A 26818-nucleotide genomic window follows, 5' to 3' on the forward strand; every position below is an offset into this window, starting at 1 on the left:
CGGTTCATGTGAGCATTGAGCCTGTTGTGGCCAGTACGCAGCCTGATGAGGTTGACTTGCTGCTCTCTGGACATTGTGTGGTAGTTTCGATTGCGGCAAGAGGACAGTACTCTAGCTCCCCTACTTTTCATAGCTTGTATGTTAGGTGTTTTTTTAATAAAAAATAAAAAATAAAAAATTCTTCCGCAAGTAAAGTTAAAACTGGTACTTGTGCCTAGTCTAGCATGGCAATTTGTAGTCCAAATAATATTGTATTTTGATGCAGACAGTAAACGTCGATGTCTTACCCTGGCAGTACATCCCTCCATGGTACAATTGTCACACACAGAGTCAAAGCACAGGTAAGGCAGGGGGGTTGACATGTTGACACCATTGTTGCTAATGGCAACCTGCACCACTTCCCCGCTGCAGTGTGGCACGGGACATCGCACTTCTTCCGACAGAACGAACACCGCCCTGCTGGTCATCACTGTGCCGTTTGCCTGAGAAAAAAAATCAACCAAAAAATCAATTGCTTCGTTAAGTTTCAGTGAGTTGTCATGTTGTGAAGAAGAAACAAGAGGCGAAGCCTTCAAGGCTCACGTAAGAAATCGACAAACAGTAACACAAACTCAATCACTCCGTCACACATACACACACACAGTACACATAGTACACACACACACACACACACACACACACACACACACACACACACACACACACACACACACACACACACACAGAAAGAGCATAGGTGAAACTGTGCAAGAAAGCGAGACACTAGATCTAGATCTGTCTGTCTGCATGTAGCCTACTTACGTGGACACGACTGCCAAATAGTCTCGGCCCGCTCAAAATAACAATCACCGACACTTTCAGTAATTCCATCGCGTGACGTCTAACCCTCGTACGTCATAATGTGACGTCAATGTAATATGACGTCTTCAAATGTTAAAGTTTCTACCACAGACATACACACATACATACGCACGCACGCACAGACAGACAAAAGTTAGCATCGCATAGGCTACACTTACGTGAGCCAAAAAGTCAAAATAAGGTTAGAATATTGCACGGCATCCAAAAGGAGTTGCTTGTACAAATTCTCTGTTTGAAATGTTTTGCTGTCTGTTTCACTTTTGCATGCAAAATAACTGAAAACAAGTGATTGAGATTGTGGACTTTAAATTTTGAATGGAAAGTGATTTTTAAAAACTTGTTTGTTATTCTACAAAAAATGAGGAAAACGTCATGGAATTTGAGAAACACTTAACAAAGACTGCCTCACGCAACCAACAAAAGCAACAACACCACAAGAAATGTCCAGTGTTGATCACCAGCACTGACCTGTGTGAAGTGGCAGGTCAGCAGGTTGGTGTTGGCAAACTCCTGACCGTAGACAGTGAGAGAGGTGCAGTCGACCTGGCGTCGGTCACACAGCGGTTGGGAGATGGAGACCAGCGTTGGAGGCTGCTGCTCTGGTATCGCGCAGGAGAAACCCAGCCAGCCCTGCTCACACCGGCACACACCTGAAACAGTACGGTGATGAGACACTATTTACATCACACTTCCAGATGAAACCTGGACAGAAATTCTGAAGTTAACAGAAACAGTAATCTAACAGTAAAAGCCAAAAATATCAACCCTGCTTCTTACATTTACCCAAATGCTGAGCATTACTATCACCCCTTTTTTTCACATTTACCCAAATGGTAAAAATTACTATTACCACTACCCCCCCGCGGGTTAGGGGGAGTCCCATATTGGTTGGGACAAGAAAGAATTTACCCGATGCTCCCGAGCATGTCGTAAGAGGCGACTAACGATTTCTGTTTCTCCTTTTACCCTTGTTAAGTGTTTCTTGTATAGAATATAGTCAATTTTTGTAAAGATTTTAGTCAAGCAGTATGTAAGAAATGTTAAGTTCTTTGTATTGGAAACTTGCATTCTCCCAGTAAGGTAATATACAGTGGAGTCCGGGTACAACGAATCTCAAGGGAGATACATTTTAGTTCGTTATATCAGTAATTCGCTGTACAGTTTTCAACCCTAAATGGCCTTAAGACAAGTTTTCCCACTCACCTTCAAATGATCGTCCCATCGATCTTTCCTTGGAGAGTACAATCTCTGCATGTTTTCAACAGCTTCATAATATAATCCATAGAGGCATAGTTCAAATGTTCACTTTACTGTCACAATTTTAGAAATAAAATCTAAAAATCCGTGTAAAAGCATGTACATGTACATTCTGATCAATCTCCGATTTCATGGTGTCCACCAGTTCTGGTGCATGTACTACCCTGGCTAAGTTTCCTCTCAAGACATCAAAGAGACCGCCCCATAGGTTAAACTCGGTCACTGACCCGGGTGCGACCCGGTGCAGGAAGTGTTTCCTCTCTCATATGAAAGGGGAACCACCTCTCATAGCTAAAACTGGGTCAATGACCCCTGGGAAGAAGGTCAGTGTCTATAAAGAAGGCCACCCAGCTATCACAATGGGCCTGTCTTTGATCTCGCCTCACACGCAGATCGTTGTAGCCTTGTGACTTTTTAGAGCACAGTCATAGCTTAGCAGCTTATTCCACACCTCCCGCTGTTTGTTCAGAGTTCGCTCATCACGCGATGTGCATTTGTGTTTGTGTATTTTTGTCTTTGGAGACAATTATTGACATCAGTTCGTTGTAGCCTTGTGACTTTTAGAGACAAAATGGCTCTGGGGCGATGAAAACGTGTTTGTTATAAGAGGGGTTTGTTATGCAAATGAGTTCAAAAGGTTCGTTGTAGCCGGAAAGTAACAAGTAAGAAATAGAAGGCTGTCTGCCGGGAAATCAATGGCAGTTCGTTAAAAGCGGGATTTCGTTATACCCAGGTTCGTTATAGCTGGACTCCACTGTATTGTACTAGTACGTTGCAAGCCCCTGGAGCAAATTTTTGATTAGTGCTTTTGTTAACAAGAAACAATTGACAAGTGGCTCTATCCCATCTCCCCCCTTCCCCCCTTCCCCCGTCGCGATATAACCTTCGTGGTTGAAAACGACGTTAAACACCAAATAAAGAAAGAAAGAAAGAACTATTACCACTTTTAATTTCTATCCTCTTTTCACATTTACCTAAACGGTAAAAATTACAACTTATACTTTCCATCCTCTTCTTACATTTACTCAAACGCCAAGCATTACTAATCCCCCCTTTTACTGTCTATCCTATTTTCACATATTGTTTGATGGCTGACACAACCATCACCAGCATTTAATAGATAAGTAACCCACAGTTGTTCATGGGGAACATTCAACAGGGCCATCAAAAATACACCAGAGCATGCTAATCAAAAATTTCAATAATAAATTTTCATTTGATTAATATACTTACCCAATTCTCATAAATGCATTGACTTCAATCTCACATGCTAGATGTCGAAACACTACTCAAATTACCTGCCCTTGAAAGGGTGGTAACCAAGCTAAAAAAACAGATGCCATAGCCGTTGCTATGCCCTGAACCCACTTGGTTACCCATAACCCCCAGCGCACCACGTGAGCGCCGGCATCCGGAATAATCATTCGAGATTTCTCAAAAACCCGTAGGAAATTAAGTAGCGGGGATGGATGGGAGGGTATTAACTATGAGAATTAGGTAAATATATTAATCAAATGAAAATTTATTATTGAAATTTTCGATTAAATTACATATTCTTACCGCAATTCTCATAAATGCAGATTGCTCCTAAAGGAGGAGGGACTTAATTATGTCCCTGAAAGAACCTGTCCTGCAGAAACTAACGAGGGCAAAGAAAAGGCCTCGTCAAGTCAAGAGCAGGAGATGTCCAGGAGGTAAAAATTAATGAACACATCATCAGACCTCCAAAGAGAAGATGGCAAAACTTTGCCTAAGCGACTGGAATGCCACACACAGAGAGAAGAAGCCCCCCAGCTCTGGACTCCTGAACCCTTGTAAAGGACAGAGAGAGGACTGAACGCCCCCCCCCCCCCCCCCCCCCACCCTGTGTTCGACAGGACACCACTCATAGGACTGTCCACCTATAGTGTAAAGAGATAAGAACATGAGCTTTATGGCTCTTAGTTCCAATTGACTTAGCACAAGTTAGAAAGGATTTTAAAGCTCTAACCAGACAGTTAGAAAATCCAAATCGCCAGGAGCGAGAATCCTACCGAGAGGAGATTGACCAGGTTTCTGATTCAAGGAAATCTGGCCGAAAAGCCGTGAAAAACGGAATTATTATGTTCCAAGGCTACATCCTCCGGTAACCCCAATAGCGCATGGGTCTCACTGCCCTTCGGGGCTGAAGGCCAGAGTAAGAGGAACAAAGTCCTTCGCGTTAAGTCTAGCAAAAGAGCTGAGAGTAAGGGCTCAAAATGCCAAAGAACGCAACCATTCCAAAACTAGAAACAAATCCCAAAAAGGAACAGGGGTACGCCTCTAAACCTCTTAAAACAAGGTCCTTTGATCATGCCCGCAAAAGCGCCATGAACATTGATAGAGGGGCCTATTTGTTTCAAATTAGCTGAGATAGCCGAGACGCCTGAACCTCAGAGAAGAGGCCAAGATGTCCCGAGCCGATAAGAAACAGAGGCGATGAACCACCTGGATTGAGAGCGGGGCGCTAAGGAGTTGCACCCCCGCTCTATACACCAATTGGCCAAGAAGGCCAATGAGGGGCATACACAGAGAAAGTGGAGGACCTATGTGCTTCAAGCACCCAGACCAGAGTCATAACCCACGATCTGTAACACAAACAGCACAAACTCCAGCCCTGTATGCAGAAGGCCCAACCCGTGTGCAAGCCCTGAGAGGACCTGCTGAGCGAGTCGGCCCGATTATAGAGACGGCTGGGGAGATATTTCCCTGAGATATTGATTTGGTGTGAAAGGCACCAAATCAGAATCCCATAAACTCTGTCTGACAGGGAGCGAGAACTTGCTCCTCCCCGCTTGTCCACATAGACAGCAACAGAAGTATTGTCCGTATGCAACCGGACATGCCTGCATATAGCCAAAGAGAAAGGCTAGTAGACTGAGAGCTACTGCTCCTAACTCCAGGCAATTGAGATGCCAAAGGAGTTGAGTCTACGTCCACAGCCCCAAGACTGTGATTGCCAATGTAGGCTCCCCATCCGGACAGAGATGCATCCATGAAGTGGTCTGAGTCCGGAGGGGGCAAAGCTAGGGTAACGCCCTAGAGGGAACAGCATGGCCACCGATTCCATCTGCCAGAGGATCGAGGCTAAGGCCTCGCAGAGGTCTGCTGTCATGCCAGCCTGGCAGTGATAAGAGCCTAAAGACGCTCTATTCTCTCCTGTGAAGGACGAACCTTCCAAGAGAAAGTGTCGAACGACATGCCCAGGTAGAAAAACTCTGGGATGGGGACAGCTCGGATTTTGCCTGGTTTACTGAGAACCCCAGGAAAAGAGCCTGGTTCAACACGATCTGAATGTGCAGCTGGCAAGCTGATGACTCTGATACAAGATCAACCAGCCACCAAGGTACGCCAAGAGACGAATAATACCTCTCTGTCTGATCAGAACACCCAACTGACTGCCCACCATGATAAAAATCCATGGAGACAGCAACAGTCTGAAGGGCCGAGCCCTGAACTGAAAACACCTGGTGCCTCCAGCAGAAACGGAGCCACTTCCTGTCTGCAGGACGCATAAGGCAAGGCTCAAGTGAGAGCACAGAGGAAAATCTCAGCAAAAGCTGAAAACTCCAAACCATGCCGTCCCACCTCCTCCAGAGAGAAGAGGGAGGAGTCACTGAATCGAAACCACACTTTGTGACCGGGAGAGCATTAATGCGCTGCTACTTGACCTTGAAAGAAGGGTAAGACTGAGGCTTCCGAGTAGGGTATAACAAAAAACCCGAAAAATGCCTGTCCCTTCCTTCCTGTAGCAGGTGTGACAACGAACCCTTGCAAAAGAAGATCACACCAGGTGAAGACAAACACCTACTCTCTCTGTTGTCTGTTTGTGAAGCAACAAGACTAGCTCCGCTGGAACAAGAAAGCTAGCCCGTGGCAACGAAAAAGTCTGGATTAGATTCCGAGACTTGACATTCCAACTATCTTCTTCTGCACTAACAGTTTGAACGAAGTATCCCAAACCTACAAACCAGCCACTGGCTAGCAGAAGTAGGAGCGGGACCATGCGCATGAAGCAGCGGGAAAGGTATAGGCTGGAGACCACTACCCTGAGGTGCGGGTCAAGCCAAAAGCTGCGACATGAGGTAGGCAATCACAGGAGACCCAACAAATCAAAATGATTGCGAGTCAGCCCGCGTTGTGACATGTGGTCATCCGCGGCAGAGGGGGGAAGAGAGACACCATGCTCTGAATCCTCCACCCCTTCCGGGAAATATTAAGCTGCCCCAACAGCTGCTTTTGGATAGCGAGCCTACCAGCAGTAGGCAGCGCTACCACTCTTCCTCCTGCACAACGGAGTCCTAATCCCCACCCGCCGCTGCGTCTAAACACCAAGGCGGGGAGACGGGGGAGGCAGCGCACTAAAACTCCAATTGATATACATGCCAAGAGTGCGAGTGAGCGAGCTTTGTCTGCCCAACAAACCACACCGCTAACCTGCCACGAGGGGGGAGATGGGTGGGTATTTGGTACAGCGCCCTGCTGAGAAGGAGGGCGAACGGGGATACAAGACAAAACCGAGACCGGTCAGTCAAGCCCGCCCGCTGTGAGCTTTTCTTTGTTATACCAGACAAAGCCGAGAGCGGACAGCCAAGCCCGCCCACTGTGAGCTTTCCCTTTAGTTAGAGAAGCGTCCGAGTGCAAAGAAGAGGTCTGACAGATCAAGCCTACCCATCTCCTCCAGAGACGGGAGAGAAGAATCAGAGTCGACCTCCCTCTTTTGCTGAGGGTTGTTTGGGCAACAAGGCAACAAACTCCGACAGAATCGGGAACGTTGCCCTTGGCAAAGCAAAAGTCTGAATAAAAATCCTAGACTTGACGCTCCAGTCCACCTTCTTCTGCGCCAATGGAGAAAAAGAAGTGGTCTGTGCACTTGAAGCCAGCCACGGGCTAGCAGAAGGAGGCGCTGCAACAGCGGCAAGGAGTAGGCGAAAGACCGCTCCCCTGAGGAGCATGCCTAGCCAAAAGTTGTGACATGTGGTAAGCCACGGCGGGAGACTCTACACATCGAAAAGATTGTGAGTCCACCCGCTAAGGCCGAAAGTCATCCGCAGCAGAAGGGGGGAAAGAGACACCTTGGTCTGAATCCACCACCCCCTCCGGAAAATAAACCGCTGCCACAGAAGCCGCTTTCCTCATAGCCTGCCTAAACTCATTAGGCAAAGCTACACACTCTTCCCGTCTTTCTCAGAAGAATCCGAGTCCCCACCATCCATTGTGTCACCGCACAAAGGAGGGGAGACTGGGGAATGAAAAGCGTGCTCCGCCCCACTTGCCAACCACCACCACTCCCCACCATCCATTGTGTCACCGCACAAAGGAGGGGAGACTGGGGAATGAAAAGCGTGCTCCGCCCCACTTGCCAACCACCACCACTCCCCACCATCCATTGTGTCACCGCACAAAGGAGGGGAGACTGGGGAATGAAAAGCGTGCTCCGCCCCACTTGCCAACCACCACCACTCCCCACCATCCATTGTGTCACCGCACAAAGGAGGGGAGACTGGGGAATGAAAAGCGTGCTCCGCCCCACTTGCCAACCACCACCACTCCCCAGCCCCAAAGGGGAAGAGGAGTAGACAGCCGGCACAGCACCCTGCCGAGAAGGAGGGTGGACGGGGGCACTAAACAAAGCCGAGACAGGCCCATTGTCCCCCAACCGCTGTGCGGGAGGCTGGCCCCAGTCAACAAAACCAGTCTGACTAGTTTGAGCCACCCTGCCACCCCCGTGGGGAGGGAGGTGGCCCGTCACAGCAGAAAAACGACCTCCGAGAGGGGTAAGACGGAGTGAGAGACGAGACCAAACACGGCCGCCCCCACCCGTCCACCTGCTGGAGTCCTGTAACCCCACTGCCCACTACCCCCCCTCCCCCCCCCCCCCCCCCCCCCGAGGAGGGAGGGGGCGGTTGCCGGGCGTGGACAATAGAGGCATAGACTGAGAAGACAGTCCAACAGCGCCCACCCGATCCTGCCCAGAGGGCAGGAAAGGGTGGGCCACCGCCACAGCCCCCACCAGATCCTGCCCGGAGGGCGGGAAAGGATGGGCCACTGACACAGCCCCCTGCCCCCATTGAGGCAGAGTGGGAACCAGCCCAGGCTGTGACTTACCGTGCCCCCCCACTCCCCCTTCCAAACGGTAAGGGGGCTGCTTGCCTGACTCAGCTGTGCTAAAGGCAAGGAGAGCGGGCAGAGACAGGCGGGGAGCAGGCCCCCTCTCCCTACGGAGAGAGTGCTCATGAACAACCCAGTACTACCAGAGGCAGAAAGGGCTGAACCGAACTGGCCATTTGCACAAGACCACGGTGCGAAGCAGGAACACCCCCCCCCCCCCATCCCCCAACGCACTGAGAAATACCGGAGGTAATCAGAGTGGTCAGAGGCAGGTAGGGAGCAGGCCCCCCCCTCCTGAAAGGAGAGGGTGCACGCGAACAACCCAGAGCCACCAGAGGCAAAAAAGGGCTGAACCGAACTGGCCATTTGCACCAGACCACGATGTGAAGCTGCCAAGGAGGACGCCGCCACAGTGGGCGGGCCAATCGTGCCTGAAACAGCTGAGAAATAAACACATATTTCATCGTTAAGTCCCCCGAAAGTGGAAGACACTGACTGGTTCTCCTTAAGAGGAGAGGCGGGCTGGGAAGAAAAAACGAAACCTTATCCGCACGAATAGCTACTACAAAAGAAGTACTACTCGAAGGGTCGACGACCCGCACAGAGGTTTCTAAATAGGGCTAGCAGCCTTATTCACTTCCTGCCCCGCACTAAGTTACTGCTTGCTATCGGCCATCTTGTAAATGGCCGAAAATCGTAGTCCACCAGAAAAGTAAATTTCTGAAGCAGCTGTAAACAAGCAGCTAACAAACAACAATTCAATTCAATAAAAAGGACAGGTCTCACCAAAAGAAAGGCGAACAGGTAAAGGCCCCCCCAAGCCCGTATCGTCACAAAGACGAGGGCTAGGGAAAGCCAAGTGAGCAGTCGAATTCCGCATGTCTGACGTGTGTCGTCGAAAGTCGAGAATGATTATTCCGGATGCCGGCACTCACGTGGTGCGCGGGGGGTTATGGGTAACCAAGTGGGTTCAGGACATAGCAACGGCTATGGCGTCTGTTTTTTTAGCTTGGTTACCACCCTTTCAAGGGCAGGTGATTTGAGTAGTGTTTCGACATCTAGCATGTGAGATTGAAGTCAATGCATTTATGAGAATTGCGGTAAGAATATGTAATTTAATGACAGGGTGAGAAGACTGACCAGTGTCACAAATGCCATGGTTGTTGCACTGGTCAGGACACAGCATGTTGATGACGTCGGTGGGCAGTGCAGGCAGACCGTTGATGATGACCCACAGCTCTACGTTGATGGTCACTTCCTGTCGACACGTCACCACCATGTCCTCCGCAATGTTGTCCGCCCACTCTAAGTCGTCCATAATCTGGAACAAAAATGCCACTAAAATAATGTTGTTGAAATGGGCATCTAGTAACATGTGTCAAAACTCTCCCACTGGGTCTTGTCACCATGATAGCAATTTTGATATGACAAAAATGGCATCTAACAACAACAAATGTAATAGATCTATCAGTGAGTCTCATCTCAATGAGTGCAATCAGAAAAACTATCAAACTTGAGCCAGTCAGAGCAGATACCCATCTAATGAAGCTGCTAACATGTGTCGTTTATGCTACTCTTACACTGTGCCGAATTGCCCTTGCGAATAGCATTTTCCAATAATTCACAATGATCGGGACATGGTCGCAAGACATTCGTAAATGTTCTTAACCATTCGCCACCATTCGTCTCTTGTTTTGAACATAGCAACATGCTCCTAATATACACAAGGATGTCATATTTTTACCTTTTTTGCAACGTACTCGTAAGTATTCGCAAGAACATTCGTAATCATCGCAATGTATTCGTAACGCTCGCAAGGCATTCGCAACCATTCGTTATGCCTGTCTTACACTGTGCCGAATATCCTTGCAAATATGGATTCGTATGCATTCGCAATGATCGGTAGACATTCGCAAGCACTCGCAACCATTCGTAAGACATTCGCTAGGCTTCGCAAGACTTCGAATGGTCAATATTTTTCCTGTCCATTCGTCTCTTTTTTGACGAATACAACATGTTCATATACACATTTCTTGCGAATGTCTTACGAATGGTTGGGAGTGCTTGCGAATGTGAACCGATCATTGCGAATGCCTTGCGAGCGCTACGAATACCTTTACGATGATTACGAATGGCTTGCGAATATGACTTCCTTGCGAATATTAGAAGCATGTTGCTAATATTCGCAGCAGGAGACGAATGGTGGCGAATGGTTAAGAACATTTACGAATGTCTTGCGACCATGTCCCGATCATTACGAGTTATTGGCGAATTCTTTTCGCAAGGGCAATTCGCCAGAGTGTAAGAGCAACATTACGAACAATGCGAATTTCATACTCGTTTTATTCGTAAAATGTTTGCAAGCACTCGCAACACTCGCAAGGCCACTCGTAACGTTCGTAATAGATCCGTATATGGATTCGTATACAATCGGAATGATCGGTAGACATTCGCAAGCAGTCGCAACCATGCGTATGACATTCGCAAGGATTCGTAAGCCTTTGATATTTCTTCTGTTTTATCCTGTCCATTCGTCTCTTTTTTGGCCGAATACAACATTTTCATATTCGGAAGGATATTCGGCACAGTGTAAGACAGGCTTTAGATCTTCTTCTTCTTAAGCGTTTGACGGTTGTGTTGCTCATAGCCTGAGGCCAGACATGGTTATGAAATGGCAATACCTGTTGTATTACGCCCTCACAGTGAAACCAAGTCCAGTGCTCTACCACCTGAGCTACGGCCCCCCTTATGAATTGGCAAGTTCGGTGCAGGTCTTCAACAGTTCCCTAGTTTTGCAACTGACCCGGCCTACATGTTCTGTTTCGTGTAAGTGTACAAATGATTCATTTCTTTACTTATAAGATTTAAATATTGATTTATTTCTCACTCTCTCACGCAGTCACCATTGTTCTGCTTTAGATTTAGATTTAAACCTGCACATTGTGTTACAAATTAAACAAGTAAACTGACCTGTATGTCCAGGAGACAGGACTCGAGCGACATGTCCAGGGTGAGGGTACCAACCAGAGCAGAGCAGGCAGAGAACGCGGCACTCAGCTGTAACACCGCCTTGCATCTCTGCTCTGCATTCTCGCGTGTTATGCCTCCTTGTGTCGGCCAGCTGGGGACCTGAGGTAAAATAGACAGCTCTGCTTAGACACCATCCACTCTTTCAGCATGCCAAGCTAAACAAATTGCGTCAGTCAAAGTAATGAAGAATCAAGCGAAGATTCTTCACTTATTTTATGTCACATGTGCTATTACATCATTTTCTCTCTGTTTAACATTGATTCTGAATCTGCCATTCTCTCCAGGCGAACAAAATGTAAAATAGTGGAAATGCATGTCTATATTATGTGAATGTTTGTGAAAACATTTCAAATGTTGATATCCACAGTGTGAGTGAGGTGAGTGTGGTTGCAGGTGGGTCACATTTGGCCTTTGAATGACTCACATAATCAGATTGGAAGGGTCCATTACTCGTATCAGTGGTTCTTTCAGAACAATTCTGTGCAAACACTCGACAGAGGTATTGTGTACATGTATTCATTTTGGCAGCAAAAAACAAGTCAGCCTACATACAAGTTCACAAATAACAAAATGCCTTCTTTATACTCACTGGAAACTCGTAGGTGGCATTGAATTCCCAGATGACAGGGTTCTGTACCAAGACACATGGTTCCAGTCTTGTGGCAGAAGTCAACAGGAAAGAGGTGATGTCATCTGTTCAGTAAACAACATCAACTTTCAACATCCTGCATCTTTTGCTAAGCGTTATTTCTTGACTTTAGAAGCTTGTTTTTTTACATTTAGTTTTGACTAAATGTTTTAACATAGACGGGGAATCGAGACGAGGGTCGTGGTGTATGTGTGTGTGTGTGTGTGTATGTGTGTGTGTGTGTGGGTGTGTGTGTGGGTGTGTGTGTGTGTGTATGTGTATGTGTGTGTGTGTGTGTGTGTGTGTGTGTGTGTGTGTGTGTGTGTGTGTGTGTGTGTGTGTGTGTGTGTGTGTGTGTGTGTGTAGAGCGATTCAGAGAAAAGTACTGGACCGATCTTCATGAAATTTCACATGAGAGTGCGTGGGTATGATATCCCTAGACAATTTTGTCATTTTTTCAATAAATGTCTTTGATGACGTCATATCCGGCTTTTTGTGAAAGTTCAGGCCGCACTGTCACGCCCTCATTTTTCAATCAAATTGGTTGAAATTTTGGTCAAGCATTCTTCGACGAAGTCCAGACTAGGGGATTGAATTTGAGCTCTGCAGATTAAAAATTAATTAATTAGTTTGCTCATTAAAGTTGTCATTAAAATCAATTTTTAACTAACAGATTTAAAATTGATTGCATAGTATTTTTCATCAAATTCTAAACATATATATACATATGTCATGTTTACTCTTAAAATGTGATCACAATTAACGAAAATAGGTTAATTAGTACTACGATTAAAATTTAAGAAATCGATTCAAAAATGATTTCATCTTATTCTTTATCATTTCCTGAGTTCAAAACCATGTAGATATGATATGTTGTACAGTGGAACCCCCCTTTTAAGACCTCCAGAAATCTGAGAAAATCAGGTCTTAAAAAGGAGGGGGTCTTAAAATGGAGGTAAATTTACAGTGGTTATGAACAGAAAGTCTGAGAAAACAAGGTCTTAAAATGGAGGGAGTCTTAAAAGGGGGGTTCCACTGTATTCAAAACAAGCTCTGAAAGTTAAAAAGAATACAGAAAAGCGCACTTTCCTGCTTAGAGCAATACACTATCGCGCTATTCTGGCTTGTCAATTTCACGTCGTTTTGCACGTGAAAAGTGAGCGATTTCCTTCTCGCGGGGATTGACAAAGCTGTATTCTCTTAATAAAAGAAATGCAGTGCGTTCAGATTCATTCTGTGAGTTTGACAGCTTGACTTAATGTAGTAATTTCGCGTTACGCGACTTATTTATTTCTTTAGCCAGAAAAAAGTGAGACACAGAAAGAACATTTTGTTCACACAGAAATACAGTTCATATATATAGGTCCTCCAAACAATTTTTTATTTCATTCTCATCTGTTTGGCGGCCACAATCGTCTTGTCGATTATTCTGCTGCGTTGAGACAACAGTGGTACCTGCATTGAGAGGCCACTCCTACTTGGGACTAGCCAAAAGTGTCCCTATACATTGCAGGTGGCCTGTCATGACAGGTACATTTTGGTACAGTTGAACCCCCCTTTTAAGACCACCCAATTTAAGACTTCCTCCCTTTTAAGACCTTGTTTTTTTAGACTTTTTGTTCATAACTCAAAAATGTACCCCCATTTTAAGACTCCCTCCTTTCTAAGACCTGGTTTTCTCAGATTTGTGCAGGTCTTAAAAGGGGGGTTCCACTGTAGAGACACTAGACAACAGAACAACAGAAGGAGGAATGTGTTGTATGATGGGAGGGGCCTCGCATGACAGGTACCACTGTAGTGTGGGGGAGGAGGCTCCTTTCTACGCTCACCTTCACGATCACCAGCATTGCAGTTGACAAGGTCAGCAGTGGCAGAGCAGATGGCAGTGTGACCTTCCATGCAGTCACATGACAACACAGAGGTCAAGGTTGTCTGCTCAACCTCTGGGCAAATGCCGTTGTACAAACTTTCTGTCTGTGTCACTCTGAAATTGGAACAATCAAATTCTTTCAGTGAAATTTCTTTGACAAATTCAGCTTTTACATAGATCCACACAACAATACAGGTGGGAGTATGCGTCAATTATGAATGAATAGTTTAGTCGTTCTTTGTTACAGAAACATTGAGTTAGACTCGTTTGATAGTAAACCAGCTTGCGCATTTCAGTGCAAAGAAATGAAATCGTTCCAGCAACTAGCTAGTACTCCTCATCCATGCAAGAGTGTATAGCAGAATCAGCCAAATAAAAAATAGAATCCATTTACCGCCAGCTGAGAATGAACTCATTTTCCTTCCTGACCAATTGTCCTGTAGCTGTCAGGAAATCGTTGCTCTTGTCATCATCGTAGTTGCCACACAGACCTGTTTAGAAAAGAGAGAAATAACATGCATTGAGAAGCTGTTCCAAGGCCTCGGTCTTCCATCATTTATGTATACTTTTTTTTTATCTTAGGCATTCTTCCGACCCAAGGCTGATCAAATGTCCGATAGTTTTGTCCCTTTTGCCACAACAATATTTTCTGGCTAGGACAGTTTGACCAATGTATATTTTGAATCCAGGTCCAACTTGACCTATTGTCCTATCCTCTGTGTCTGGGAATAACACTGCAGCTGTGCTCAAAGCTGTTTATCAGCTGTGGAAAATCTACCTTTATGAAAACAAAACTAACACTAAAACAGAGAACCAAAGTGTGTTACACATTTCAGTACAGGAATGAAACAAGAGCCAAACAAACTAAAGATTAACCATACCTTCTGTCTGCATGAAGTCAGTAGCAGAAGCCTTGAAGTAGACTTGCAGGAACTTTCTAGAAGCCCTGCGGCCATTTGTCACTGTCACCACTCCACCAGTGGGCAGATGGATCTGATGAAACACACATACACATCTTCAACCCTGGAAAACCCTGCCGATTCAAGCAAACTTCAAAGAAATCATTTTGTCATATGGCAGAATTAGGAAAAGAACCCTTGCCTTTCCAAGTTTACCACTTTTCAAAACTGAATAAACATAGTCACTGTATAGCAACTGAGACAAATGTCAATAAACAATTTTTAATTTTTAAAAAATATTTTTTATTATTTAAAGTTTTTTTGCTTTGTTTTTAGATCAGAGAATGTTCATTCCCATCCTGCCTAGCCGACAGCATGGGGAAGGCCTATCAAGTCAACTTCATCCCAACAATTAACAAAATCTGAACACCCTACACTTCCACACAATAACGTCGCTGCAAAGTTCCAAACTGACCTATTGTGCTAAAACCTACCTGGTATCCCTTTCCGCCATTCATACGAACAACACGAGTGCCAGCGGTCAGTTCTCCGTTGACCATCATGCTCAGCTGGATGGGTCGTCCATCTGCCCGAGCTTGCTTGGCTCCGCAGCGGTCGACAAGGATGACGTCATCGCCGGATTTCACCGCCACTGCACAGTTGCACGCTGCCTTTCCATTGCAGCTACGTGTGAACAACCGGATCTGAAAGGCAGCAAAAGATTTGTGGTGAATGAAACTTCAAAGGAAGTTCCAATAATATTGTAGGTTCAGTTTCAGGCGCCATGTTTAAGATAAGGACCAAGAGACTGCAGGTGAGAATAACTAGAACAAGATCACAGTGAAAATATACTCACCCCCCCCCCAAAAAGTACAAGAAATGATACAAATTGTTTAACACCCTACTACTGTTCCCGGTACGTGGTTTTTTTTCATAACCTCTGTAAATTTACACCCATTTTAAGACTCCCTTCCTTTTAAGACCTGATTTTCTCAGATTTTTTTAGGTCTTAAAAGGGGGGTTCCACTGTACCTTCTTAGAATTTGTAAATTGTATCCACAGTCTGTATAACTAGCCCCCATAACGCGAGTGACAATAAAGCACTGTCTTGAAACTAAAGCGATAGTCGGACAGAGTTCCGCCCCTGGAACGGCAGGTAGTTCCGGTTTGTGTTTGCAAAATGGAACCGCATGACAATCCGCCCTTCAACTTCTTTACTCGCGTAGTTTGAACAGCAGACACAGTAACGTTTCCTTCCACCACTTATTTTCTTCTCTCGTTCAGCCATTTTGGACGTAAACAAAACAACCGGAACTACCCGCCGACAGCGCTGCGGGCTATGGTAGGGAAGGACAACTCTTATCACTTTCGTTTTGAGACAATGCTATAGGCCTGTTCATGACACAAGCAACACAAGCAGCACTGCGTACCTCGTATGGCAGAGTTGTGTGGCGATACAGCACATACTCTCCCTCTTTGAAGTGGTTGTAGTACCTGCACAGAAATAAACAATGTCTTAGAAATCCCAACTACTTTTGGCAAAACAAAATGTAACCAAGGAACAATGGAATAAAATGAAAAAGGAGAACATCTTGGCATATGCAGTACTATCAACATTCAAAACAGCAAAGCGAAGCAGAGGCATCCCTCTCAAGGGTCCAAGGCCTGCCTGCCAAAAAGACAACACTGAGAAAAAAGGAAAGACTTACTACTGGTCAAGATTTGTTCTGATATAAAAAAAAAAAGATAAGAAAAGAAGTGTGTGCATCAACTCACTTTCCGTCAAAGGTGGTCATGTGGGGGTCGCCCACAGCGGAGCAGAGGGCTCGCTTGTCTCTGTCCTTGACCTCCACATCCACTTGTCCCAAGCTCAAGGTCTCAAAGGCCAGACCCGAGGCGAAGATGGTGGCCTTCACCCTCACCACACGCTTCTGGTTGCGGTCCTTCAAGCCGTCCACGGTGCCGGACAGCGGGATGCGGAAAGCGGTCTGCCAGTTGCTCATGGTCAGGGAGTAAGCACAGGGAGTGTCGTCGCTGAGGTCAGAGTCGGTGTAGAAAGCCAGCTGTGGGATGGCGCTGTTGTCTCCGGGACACTGAACTTCTTTGCTGACACGCTGCAAGTGGGGCGTGACGGACACGTGGCAGTCACGGTCACGGTCCACAGCTTCACAGTACAGACGTGGCGGCAGGAAGGAGGAGACTTCGATGAACGCTCTGCTGCCTCCCTCGTACACCGTTAGCTTGCTTGTCAGCAGCTGTCACAAATAAACATGTTTCATGTCTGTTACAATTTACACTGCTTGAATATTCCTTTTCCAGATGGAACTGATGTTCTTGGAAAGATTTCACTCATGCTATAACTGTTCTCCAATAAAATGTGACCCTCCACCACGAAATGAGTCGCATGTCACCTCGTGCGGTTCTGCGCTAGGCTTAATGTAAGTCCGGGAAGTGTCTGGTAACAGTGTGAGGGTCACCTTAGTCACAGGCTTATAACTCAAAGAGTTTTTGCTCTTTTCTAAAACGGTTTTCACCACTGGATAGCGCATAAAAAAAACCTTTAGGAAACTGTAAAAAAATGAAAATCATGCAAAGGTGACATGCGACTCATTCCGTGGTGGAGGGTCACAAATGTGAGTACCAGGGCTGAGGTGCACCAAGTGAAACTGGGTGCCACGCAACTGTGTTGGAAGAAGCCAGGGGGACTGATTGGTTGAAATCACAACAAACCACAATTTCAACAAATCAAACCAGGCGACTGCGTACCACCCGTTTGGATGGCACCCAGATTCGCTTTGTGCACCTCAACCCTGTCAGTGTTACAGTAGTATCATTAATTGATTTAGTGAGAATGAGTAAGAATGACCACCTCAGTTCAAGGCAATCACTGTGAATACAACAACTAAAACATACAGGGGTGTACCTTAACACCCACCCATCCGCCCATCCAGGTGGGTTGAAATCATGTCGGGTGAATTCAAATTCCCAATTCACCCACCCTGCTGCTGGTTACCTCAAAATTGGTCGGCCACAGAACTTTTCCCCACTGGGCCATTGTCTACAAAAGTTAAGATACACCCCTGCCATATGAAAAGGCGGTATTTTCTCACCTGTAGTCCTGCAGTGATGTGTGGACTCTGTCTGGCCGGGCCTCGTGAAGTGTCACAGCTTGTCTCCACGCAGGCAGAGATTGCGCAGTACACCTGTCCACACACAAACATTTCATTGATCAAACCTGCCCTTGCCACCACCACAAAAATTTTAAGATATTTTTCTTCGCACAATATTCCACCTCACCTAAGAAGTGTTAGAGTAATTCTCAATGAAATTCTACTCAAGGATAAAAGAAAGCAGGAAGAATTGCAAAGCCTCAGCGTCAAACCAAGACCAGACTTTCATCTGTTATATGTTATTGTTGTTTGTTGTTGAAAATATGACATTTTCCACAGATCGAGACAGTCCACTGAAATCACAAACAATGTTATAATATGTTATTGTTTTTTTGTGATTGTGTGCCTTCATTTGTAAAAAGTAAAAGGAATTTAAGTGCAATGGATTTATACATGAATGTCATTTGTATTTTTGTTGAAAATATGAAATTTGACACAGATCGAGGCAGTCATTGTTCACCTGGACCCCACTAGCGGTTGAGGTGAACAATGACTGTGAAGATCTGCGTCAATCCAAGACCAGGACCTTCATCTGCGGCCGCATTGGCCGGGCCTGCCGGTCCCACATTGGCGTGGAACTACCCTTTCATAGATCTTCGTTTGCAAAGCAAAGCCATAATGATGATGATGATGATGAAACTGACGAAACATAACTCCTCACCTCTTGTTCAAAGGCCAGCCTGGTGATGTTTTGCTCGGACAGCACACTGACGTATCGTCCGTCTTGCTGCAGAGTGACCGGCTGTTCCATCAGACTGGCAGCGCCCCAGTACCAGTGCACAAAGTAGGTCAGGTTTTGGCGTTGCAGACCCTCACTGACACAGGTGAGTGACACCTGACTGCTGGCGTTGTCCACGCTCACCACCAGCTCTGGCGCTTTTTCAAAGGTCGGCAGTTCTGCAAATACATACACCTGAAACTTACTGCTGCTTTAACCCCTTCACTTCCACAATATGTATCAAATACGTACCTAATAAAATCAAAATATTACTACTCCGACAAGGTCAAACAACGGCTTTATTTTTCCCTTTGAATTCCAGCAAGATGATTTGCCTCCTCCAGCCTTTACCATGCTTCCTGGGTCGTGGACGACCCCGAGACTTACAAAAGTGTCTGTATCTCTAAAACTATTGGGAATTTTTGATCGAGACTTCATGTAATCCTGAAACACCATAGAACCTTCATTTAGACCAATTTTTACAGGATTATCTTTGTAAACTAACACATAAACATTGAAGTCATTTGAACAGTCCGGATGTTGTGGGTCGTGGATGAGACCCATATGGAATTAAAGAAGGCATTTGACTGTGTTTATCCCAATTCGGATGGCGTGGGTCATCATCTTAAAAATCTGATAATCCTTCATGCCTCTGATCCACTTATATCCTTCTTATAAAAAGCAAAGGGATAATACCAACCTGTCTCAATCTGCAAGTCAGTGATCAGGTTCCTCGGGGCATAGACAATGTAGAGATCAGCAATGACGATGTTGAAGAATGCATCTCGATCACGCCGCTTGCCAACCAGGCAGGAACTGGGCACCCGAGCATTCTCCTTCTTCTTCTTCTTGAACTTGGTGTCCGAGTCCGCCAGCTGACCGTCTATGTAGAGGTCAAGCCCGGCTTCCACGTTCCACGAGAACTCCACGCTGACAAAGTCCTTGAAGCGAGCGTCCCTTTTGGGGTACCTGGCCTTGACCTTCCATTCCTTGTCGGGCGTGCGCAGACGGACGTTGAGTTTGTCGCTGCGCCACCACATAGCCACGCCCGTCACATCCTTCTCCTCAGCCCCGCACGACACAATGTATGTGTCTCTCTCGAAGTCCACGATCTTCAGGTTGAACTTGAAGTTGAGGCCGAAGCTGCAGTTGGCGGGGTTGAGGAGACAGGAGCCTGTGTTGGGCAGCTGGAAGTACTGGTTGAGACCGTTGAGCAGGATGGCAAAGCCGCCCAGAGGTCCGGGCATGAGTGTCGGAGTTCCGAAGACGGTGAGGTTGAAGGTCTGGGTGATGACGGTGTCGCCCTGGATCAGCAGGAACAGCAGGCGGTACACCACCTCATACACCGTCTTCACTGAAACCACAAACAATATTATGTTATTGTGTTAGTATATGCGTAGACGATATTGTTACAAAGTTCATGTTGTGTTGTCGTAAGTGTTACTTTGTCAACATCACGGGCCAACGAATTTAGACACAACCATCATCGAACGCTGAAGAAGAAGTCGAAAGTGTTGTGTTCTATAAGTTATGTTATTGTTTACATGCATCCAATGTTAAACTTGTGCATTTTATTAATTGTTAATTTGTAAAACGGAGAGCACGATTCTTTGTGGTTCGCGCTATATAAGCTCTCATTATTATTATTACTGTTTTGTTATTATTGAGCGTCTTCATTCCTAAAAAGTAAAAGGAATTCTAAGTGAAATGGATCGATACATAAAATAATGTTATTTGTATTATTGTTGAAAATATGACATTTGACACAGATCGAGACAGTCTTTGTTCTCCCAGGCCCCACCTGTGGTCCAGGTGAACACTGACTGTCAAAATCTGTGTCAAATGTCATATTTTCGTCAAAAATACAAACAACATTTATGTATTAATCCATTTCACTTAGAAATTGTTAGCTTTTTACTGGGAGGAAGTGACCCGAATTTCACAGCAATGGAATAATAAAGTATATTAATTGAAATGAAATGAAATTGTCTTACCTGCCACTGTGACCCAATTGTCCTTGTCAGTGTCAGGGTGGCAGATCTCACCGCCATTGGCTGGGTTAGTGGCACCAGCCTCGTAACACTTGTTGCCAATCACACACACGTCATTCTGAAAAAGAGTGGATGAATTCATGTAGACTCACGTAAAGACTTCCTTACTCTGCCCGGTAAGGAAACATTGAAACAATAATGAAGTTGGCATACACCACTAGCATTGTGCTAGTTTTCACAAATGCTGATGGAAAGAAACTTTTCATTTTGAGTTTCTTTTATTTTTTGTATGCATAGTATTTCTGACACATTTCACACACTGATCAAATACGATCTACAATGTATATGTTTACCAAGATAGTGCTTCACATTAACCAACAATAACAAAAATCCTGCTGTGCAACATACGACTCTCACAGCAATTTTGCAACAAGAACAGAAAATTCACTAATAGCCAAATTAAGATTTTTAAAAATGCAGCAACAAAAGACCCTCACCCGCTGAGTGCACCCAGCAACAGAGCAGTCGTAGCAGTTGGAGTCAAAGTTGACAGACAGCAGTCGCGTCTCTTGTGCGGTCTGGTTGTTGGTGACGGTGATCTTGACAGCATCCACAGCGTTGCTGCCACACATGGCTTGAGGAAGCAGGCAAACCACTGACTCGATGCTGATGAAAGTGGCCTGCAATCTCACCTCCTCCTCACTACTGGGAGTGAAGCCAACCTCTGTCACCTGCAATCATCAAAGTTCTGTGAATGAAAAAAACTGACCTACACCTGAAACGAAAAGTTCAAAATCTATGATATATTACACAGGCATGAGAATTGAAAAAAGTAAAAAAGGCTCAACATTTGTAAGTAATGGCAAAGTCGACGGCGCGAAGCGCCTAGCCTCGCTAGGGGGGTTCGGGGGTATGCCCCCCCGGAATTTTTTTTCTCCAAAGAACCCAAATGGTGCAATTTGGTGTCATCTAAGCTCCAAGTTTGCCATTAAATTCAGTTTTTAGAACCATTTTTGCCTCCCCCATTTATTTTTTCGGCGGACACTTTTGCTTTTTCGGCGGAACAAAAAAAAAATTCGGCGGAAATTTGCCTTTCGGCGGACAATTCCCATGCCTGATTACAATCTGACTTGTGCATGTATAATTTAGATCCCTGTACAGTCGAACTTGCCCCTGTCCATAGACCACCTGCCCATTAAGACCACCCTCAAGGATCCCCGACGGTTTTTACAACTATGTAAATCACCTGTCCATAAAGACCACTTGTATAAAGAGACCACTTTTGCTCAGTCCCTTGGGCGGTCTCTTTAGACAGGCTTGACTGTAGTTGAAAGGAAAAGCTAATTCTGCTGCAGCCAAAAGCAGAGCTTGGTTATTTGGCCAAACCCAGCAGAATAACAAAGCACAAAATCCACAGAGTTTCTTCTCGAACAACCATGCAATTAGACGCTGTTCACAAATAATTGTTGAGTTTGTATGGGTTGTGAAAGAGTGAATTACCACTTGTTTTTATTGAGGCAAACTTTCCCAGGTGGCATTACAGTCACTGGGGAGGGGTGTGTCTGTAACATGTGGACAAGAAGCATGTGTGGAAAGTTTGCCTCAGTAAAAGCAAGAGTAGTCACTCTTTCACAATCAATACAAACCCTAACAGAGTTATTTCCTTAGTTCGTCTATTCTCATGCTCACCTCCATGCGCTGGACGTGACAAGTCAGATTGTTGCTGCTGATGAAGTCGCGGCCAAAGACGACGATGTTACAGCAGTCTCCCAGACGCCGGTCACACACACTGCCGCCAGCCAGACTGTATATCAGGAGAGGCTGAGTTTTGTCAATGGAGCAGTCGTCTCCACCGAAGTCACCCATGCAAAGGCAGTACCCTGGGGAAACATTGCTTGCTTGATGTCATGACAAATCACAACAGTCAGATGTATGTATACACTGGAACTCAATTTTCAATTTAAGATTCCCCTCCTCTTTTCTCATATATTCCGTTCTTGCTTTATATAACAAACTAGAGGAATACCCGCTTCGCCGGGTAGCCGGCTTCGCCGGGATGAAATACTTAGAGCCGTACGCCGGCTTTGCCGGGTCCGAACAATGGACCCGCCAAGCTTAGGTCCCTCCCAGATTCGTGGAATGGGAACAGCACGAAAATGATTCAGTGGCCATAATGCCATTCCTGACCATATCGAGTCCCATCCTTGTCGACGAATGTAACCGTGTTAATCACCTTTGGAGGCGAAGTCCACTCAAACAGGATTGAGCAATTTAGAGCTTATCTCTAAGCCCTTTTGATCTGTTCTGGCTTCTAAAAGGAAGGCCAGTACATACAAATACACAAAAGCCGCCAGACCACATCACAAACAGAACTGAACAAACCACAGGTGTTGCCCACATAGAGAGAGAGACACTCACACACACACACACACACAAACACAGAGAAGCCGTATATATAGAGAGATAGATGGCAGTGTATTTTTCGCGTGGCTATAAATTGATTCGACCTTTGCACTTTTACAGTGAGGATAATTTACGGGTCCAATTTACGTTCTGGACACTGCGGTGACCTTCTAAAAATAGTAACAGAACGCCGGGAATATCCGAAGATGCCCCACACCATACGAAGGAAGGGAGGTAAACGCTGAAAACCTGGAGAAGATAAGGAAGAGTTACTTATAATGGTGAAATGAACACAAAAACCAAAATCGGTTCAGCGCTGCGCGCTGAGAGCACGTGTTGAAATATCTCATCGATGATATTGTGTCCGGGGTGTAGCTGAATACGGTGTCCAAATTTGAAAAAGATCCACCAAGAACTTTGGCTTCGGTGTGTCGGTATGGGGGCCCGGGTAGCTGAGGTGGAACCAAAGTCGGTTCAGCGCGCACAAAATCAGTTCAGCGCTGCGCACTGAGAGCACGTGTTGAAATATCGACCAGGTTGTGTCCTGTCCCGGGTCTACCTGAATATGCCCACCAAATTTGAAGCAGATCCATGAGAACTTTGGCCGTGCATCGCGAACTCACACACAGACACACACACAGACACACAGACACAAGTCGTATATATATATAGATGACAACAGCCAAATGCATGTACAACGTGAAACCCCCCCTCCCCCCCCCCCCCCCCTTTCTCCCCCCCCTCCCATTTCAGATATTCTCCTTTTATAAGACCCTCCTTTCTCAGATGTTCTGATGATAGCCTCTGTAAATTTACCTCCATTTTAAGACTCCCTCTCTTTTAAGACCCTCCTTTCTCAGATGTTCTGATTGTGACAGGGGAGGCTACCGCTCCTTTCACAGGAGACTCTGCACCCGAGTTGTTGGCCTTTAAGTCAACACCGGTGGATTGTGGAATTCTGTTTGTGATAGGGTCTGGTGGTTTCCGATTGTCTGTATGTTCATGGAAACCTTCGGGTTTGCATAACAGTTTTTATAAGGCTAAGAAATTAGCCCTAACATTTTCAATCCTGTTTGATTGCACTTCGCCTCCCGAGGTGATCGTAGTGTTACGGCACTCGGTTACATGATGATAGCCTCTGTAAATTTACCTCCATTTTAAGACACCCTCTCTTTTAAGACCTGATTTTCTCAGATTGTTTAAGGTCGTAAAAAGAAGGGTTCCACTGTACTTAAAAACATGTCCAAGCTAATGTGAACAAGTAGTAAGTACACATAGAAATAAACCACGATAACTGTCCACATGCTTTCAGTTGCTTGATTGCACTCATCTGGTGGTAGAACCCCACCTACACATAAAAACACACGCAGACCAGCTAGAAAACACGTGTGGGCAGAATTTCAAAGAGAAGAAAAGTATTTACCACCAATGCAAGTTCCATGGTCATTGCAGTCTCCGGGGCAGGCGTTGTTGATGACCTCAGGCTGTTTGTACGTTCCATTAATGGAGAACCACAGAGTGATCTGCGAGGACACGTGCGTCACACACTGCTCCTGGATGTTGTTGATGAGAGTTGTCGCCCATGACGTGTCATCCGTCAGCTGCAAACAACCATGATACATGATGTTTAGCTTGATGTTTAATCATTATATGTCTTTGTGCAATATCGTTTTGGTAACTGTGAGGCAGGGCTAAAGGCAAGTTTTTGTTTTTTAAAGACAGACATTTAAGTATTTGTTCTTGTTCTTGAAGTGTAACGGAATGAGTATGGTCCCACACACACAGCACAAACTGCACGCCAAAAGTGCCGTCATTTCCCTTTATTAAACAAAAACTATCAATCATCTACCTGAATATATAAGTAAGCAAGTAGAGCAAACACTTTAATTACGCTTGGCACGAACCAACATGGATGAGACTTGACTTTGTGTCAGGCTAGGACTGGCAAACACAGACACTGATCACCATCATGCTGTTCCCATCTCAAATTTAAACCTATGACTGGAAGCCAAGTTGGTTACACATTCAACAACAACAAAAAAACACCAACAAACAACAGAAGCAAAACAATACAGTTGCATAAATAAGAAGAGCAAAGAGGAACGGTAAGAAGACAGAGCTAGGTAACCTGAGAAAGCTTACAGGTAGTAAGAAGTTACAACACAAGTTGTTTGTTAGCAGTTACCTGGATGTCTGTTACGCAAGAATTTACGTCTTGCGTTATGCTGAGAGCAGCCGACACTTCGCCAATACAAGACTGGATGGAAGCCGAGGCGTTAATAGCTGCTTGACAGATCTTCCTGACCTCAATCTCCGTCAGACCATTTGGAGTCGGCCATCTCGGCGTCTGAAAAGAAAGAACAGAAAAAGTACCATAAAAAACATTTTCCGTAAGAAAGACAACTTCCCAATAGATCACATTTAGAAATTTGAAAAACTCTCATTCTTATAGATGCAGACTCAGATTGCAGATTTCAATCTAATCAAGAACAAAATATCTGTATCGTTAACACTATTTCAGAAGCTTAAAAACATAACTTCAGACATTTAGGTAATATAATCCGTTTGAGTGTATCTATTCCTTAAATTGAGACACCAAAATTCACGGCAAATATATATGTATAAAGTTGATCTCAATTTTTCCCTGGCACACGAGAATGCCGGAGAGTAAAAAATAGCAGGCACACAAGCAGTTAAACTGTAACTTGAGACTCAAATACAATCTGTTTGAGTGTTTCTATCAATGAAATATAGGACACCAACATGCAGGGCAGATACGTACAGGAGAAACATAGTCGATGTCAAACTCAAATTGGATGGTAGTGACCAGGCTGTCCAAGCACTGCTCTGGTTCCACGGCCTGCTGATTGAAGTGGTCAGTCACATCCTCGTCTGAAACACGTGTAACCATATGCACAACTGAAACTCTCAAATTATGCTTGGAGACAAAGCCAGTCAAGTTTGTGCCTAAAGTCAATAGCCAGGGCCCGTATGCAAGAGTCGAGGTTAGAGACTTTGCTTTACTTTATTTGGTGTTTAACGTCGTTTTCAACCGTTCAAGGTTATATCGCGACGGAGGGAAGGGGGGTGATGGGATAGAGCCACTTGTCAATTGTTTCTTGTTCACAAAAGCACTAATCAAAAATTTGCTCCAGGGGCTTGCAACGTAGTACACTATATTACCTTACTGGGAGAATGCAAGTTTCCAGTACAAAGGACTTAACATTTCTTACATACTGCTTGACTAAAATCTTTACAAACATTGACTATATTCTATACAAGAAACACTTAACAAGGGTAAAAGGAGAAACAGAATCCGTTAGTCGCCTCTTACGACATGCTGGGGAGCATCGGGTAAATTCTTTCTCGTCCCAACCAATATGGGACTCCCCCTAACCCGCGGGAGGCAGAGACTTTGCTAAGCACAAAGGTTGGCAAGAGCATATCAGAAGACAACAGTAGCCTACAAAATGTCAACCTCATCTAAAAAAAACTGTCTAAAACACAGGTGTATCTCTGCCCTTGAACCATATTTATAGCTCAGTGCTCAAGATATACAACTCTGCAGAACACCTACTGTGACAGAACTGAACTGAAACTGAACGTTATTTAACAATTTAACAAGGATAAAGATTTAAGGCATGGCATTTTCTTACAATTTGTCCTTGAACACACACTCACACACACACACACACACACACACACACACACACACACACACACACACACACACACACACACACACACACACACACACTCAAAAAGGAACTACTATGCCACTTTGCGAAGTCTGAACTTCGCCAAACTTAAATCAGGCTTTACTCTTGTGGTCTAAATTAATTTATAGCTTACTTCACTTTGA

General features: G+C 45.2%; 1 protein-coding gene across 2 annotated transcripts in view; it reads right to left on the reverse strand.

Annotated features, from left to right (window-relative positions):
- The window catches only part of LOC138981980 (uncharacterized), a 275745-nt gene that overhangs the window by 90030 nt on the left and 158897 nt on the right, over nt 1-26818 (reverse strand). For both annotated transcript variants that reach the window (XM_070355180.1, XM_070355179.1), the window contains exons 111-130: nt 25739-25848; nt 25142-25303; nt 24380-24557; nt 22243-22433; nt 21051-21284; nt 20557-20671; nt 19263-19916; nt 18506-18741; nt 17785-17877; nt 16451-16929; nt 16105-16168; nt 15169-15378; nt 14657-14768; nt 14170-14266; nt 13735-13889; nt 11867-11970; nt 11218-11376; nt 9388-9568; nt 1330-1511; nt 288-482 (exon numbers count right to left, since the gene is read on the reverse strand). In XM_070355180.1, coding sequence (XP_070211281.1) covers nt 288-482; nt 1330-1511; nt 9388-9568; nt 11218-11376; nt 11867-11970; nt 13735-13889; nt 14170-14266; nt 14657-14768; nt 15169-15378; nt 16105-16168; nt 16451-16929; nt 17785-17877; nt 18506-18741; nt 19263-19916; nt 20557-20671; nt 21051-21284; nt 22243-22433; nt 24380-24557; nt 25142-25303; nt 25739-25848 — 3911 coding nt within the window. The remainder of the gene's footprint in view (nt 1-287; nt 483-1329; nt 1512-9387; nt 9569-11217; nt 11377-11866; nt 11971-13734; nt 13890-14169; nt 14267-14656; nt 14769-15168; nt 15379-16104; nt 16169-16450; nt 16930-17784; nt 17878-18505; nt 18742-19262; nt 19917-20556; nt 20672-21050; nt 21285-22242; nt 22434-24379; nt 24558-25141; nt 25304-25738; nt 25849-26818) is intronic.

The sequence above is a fragment of the Littorina saxatilis genome, linkage group LG12, assembly GCF_037325665.1.
Source record: "Littorina saxatilis isolate snail1 linkage group LG12, US_GU_Lsax_2.0, whole genome shotgun sequence".
Taxonomy (NCBI): domain Eukaryota; kingdom Metazoa; phylum Mollusca; class Gastropoda; order Littorinimorpha; family Littorinidae; genus Littorina; species Littorina saxatilis.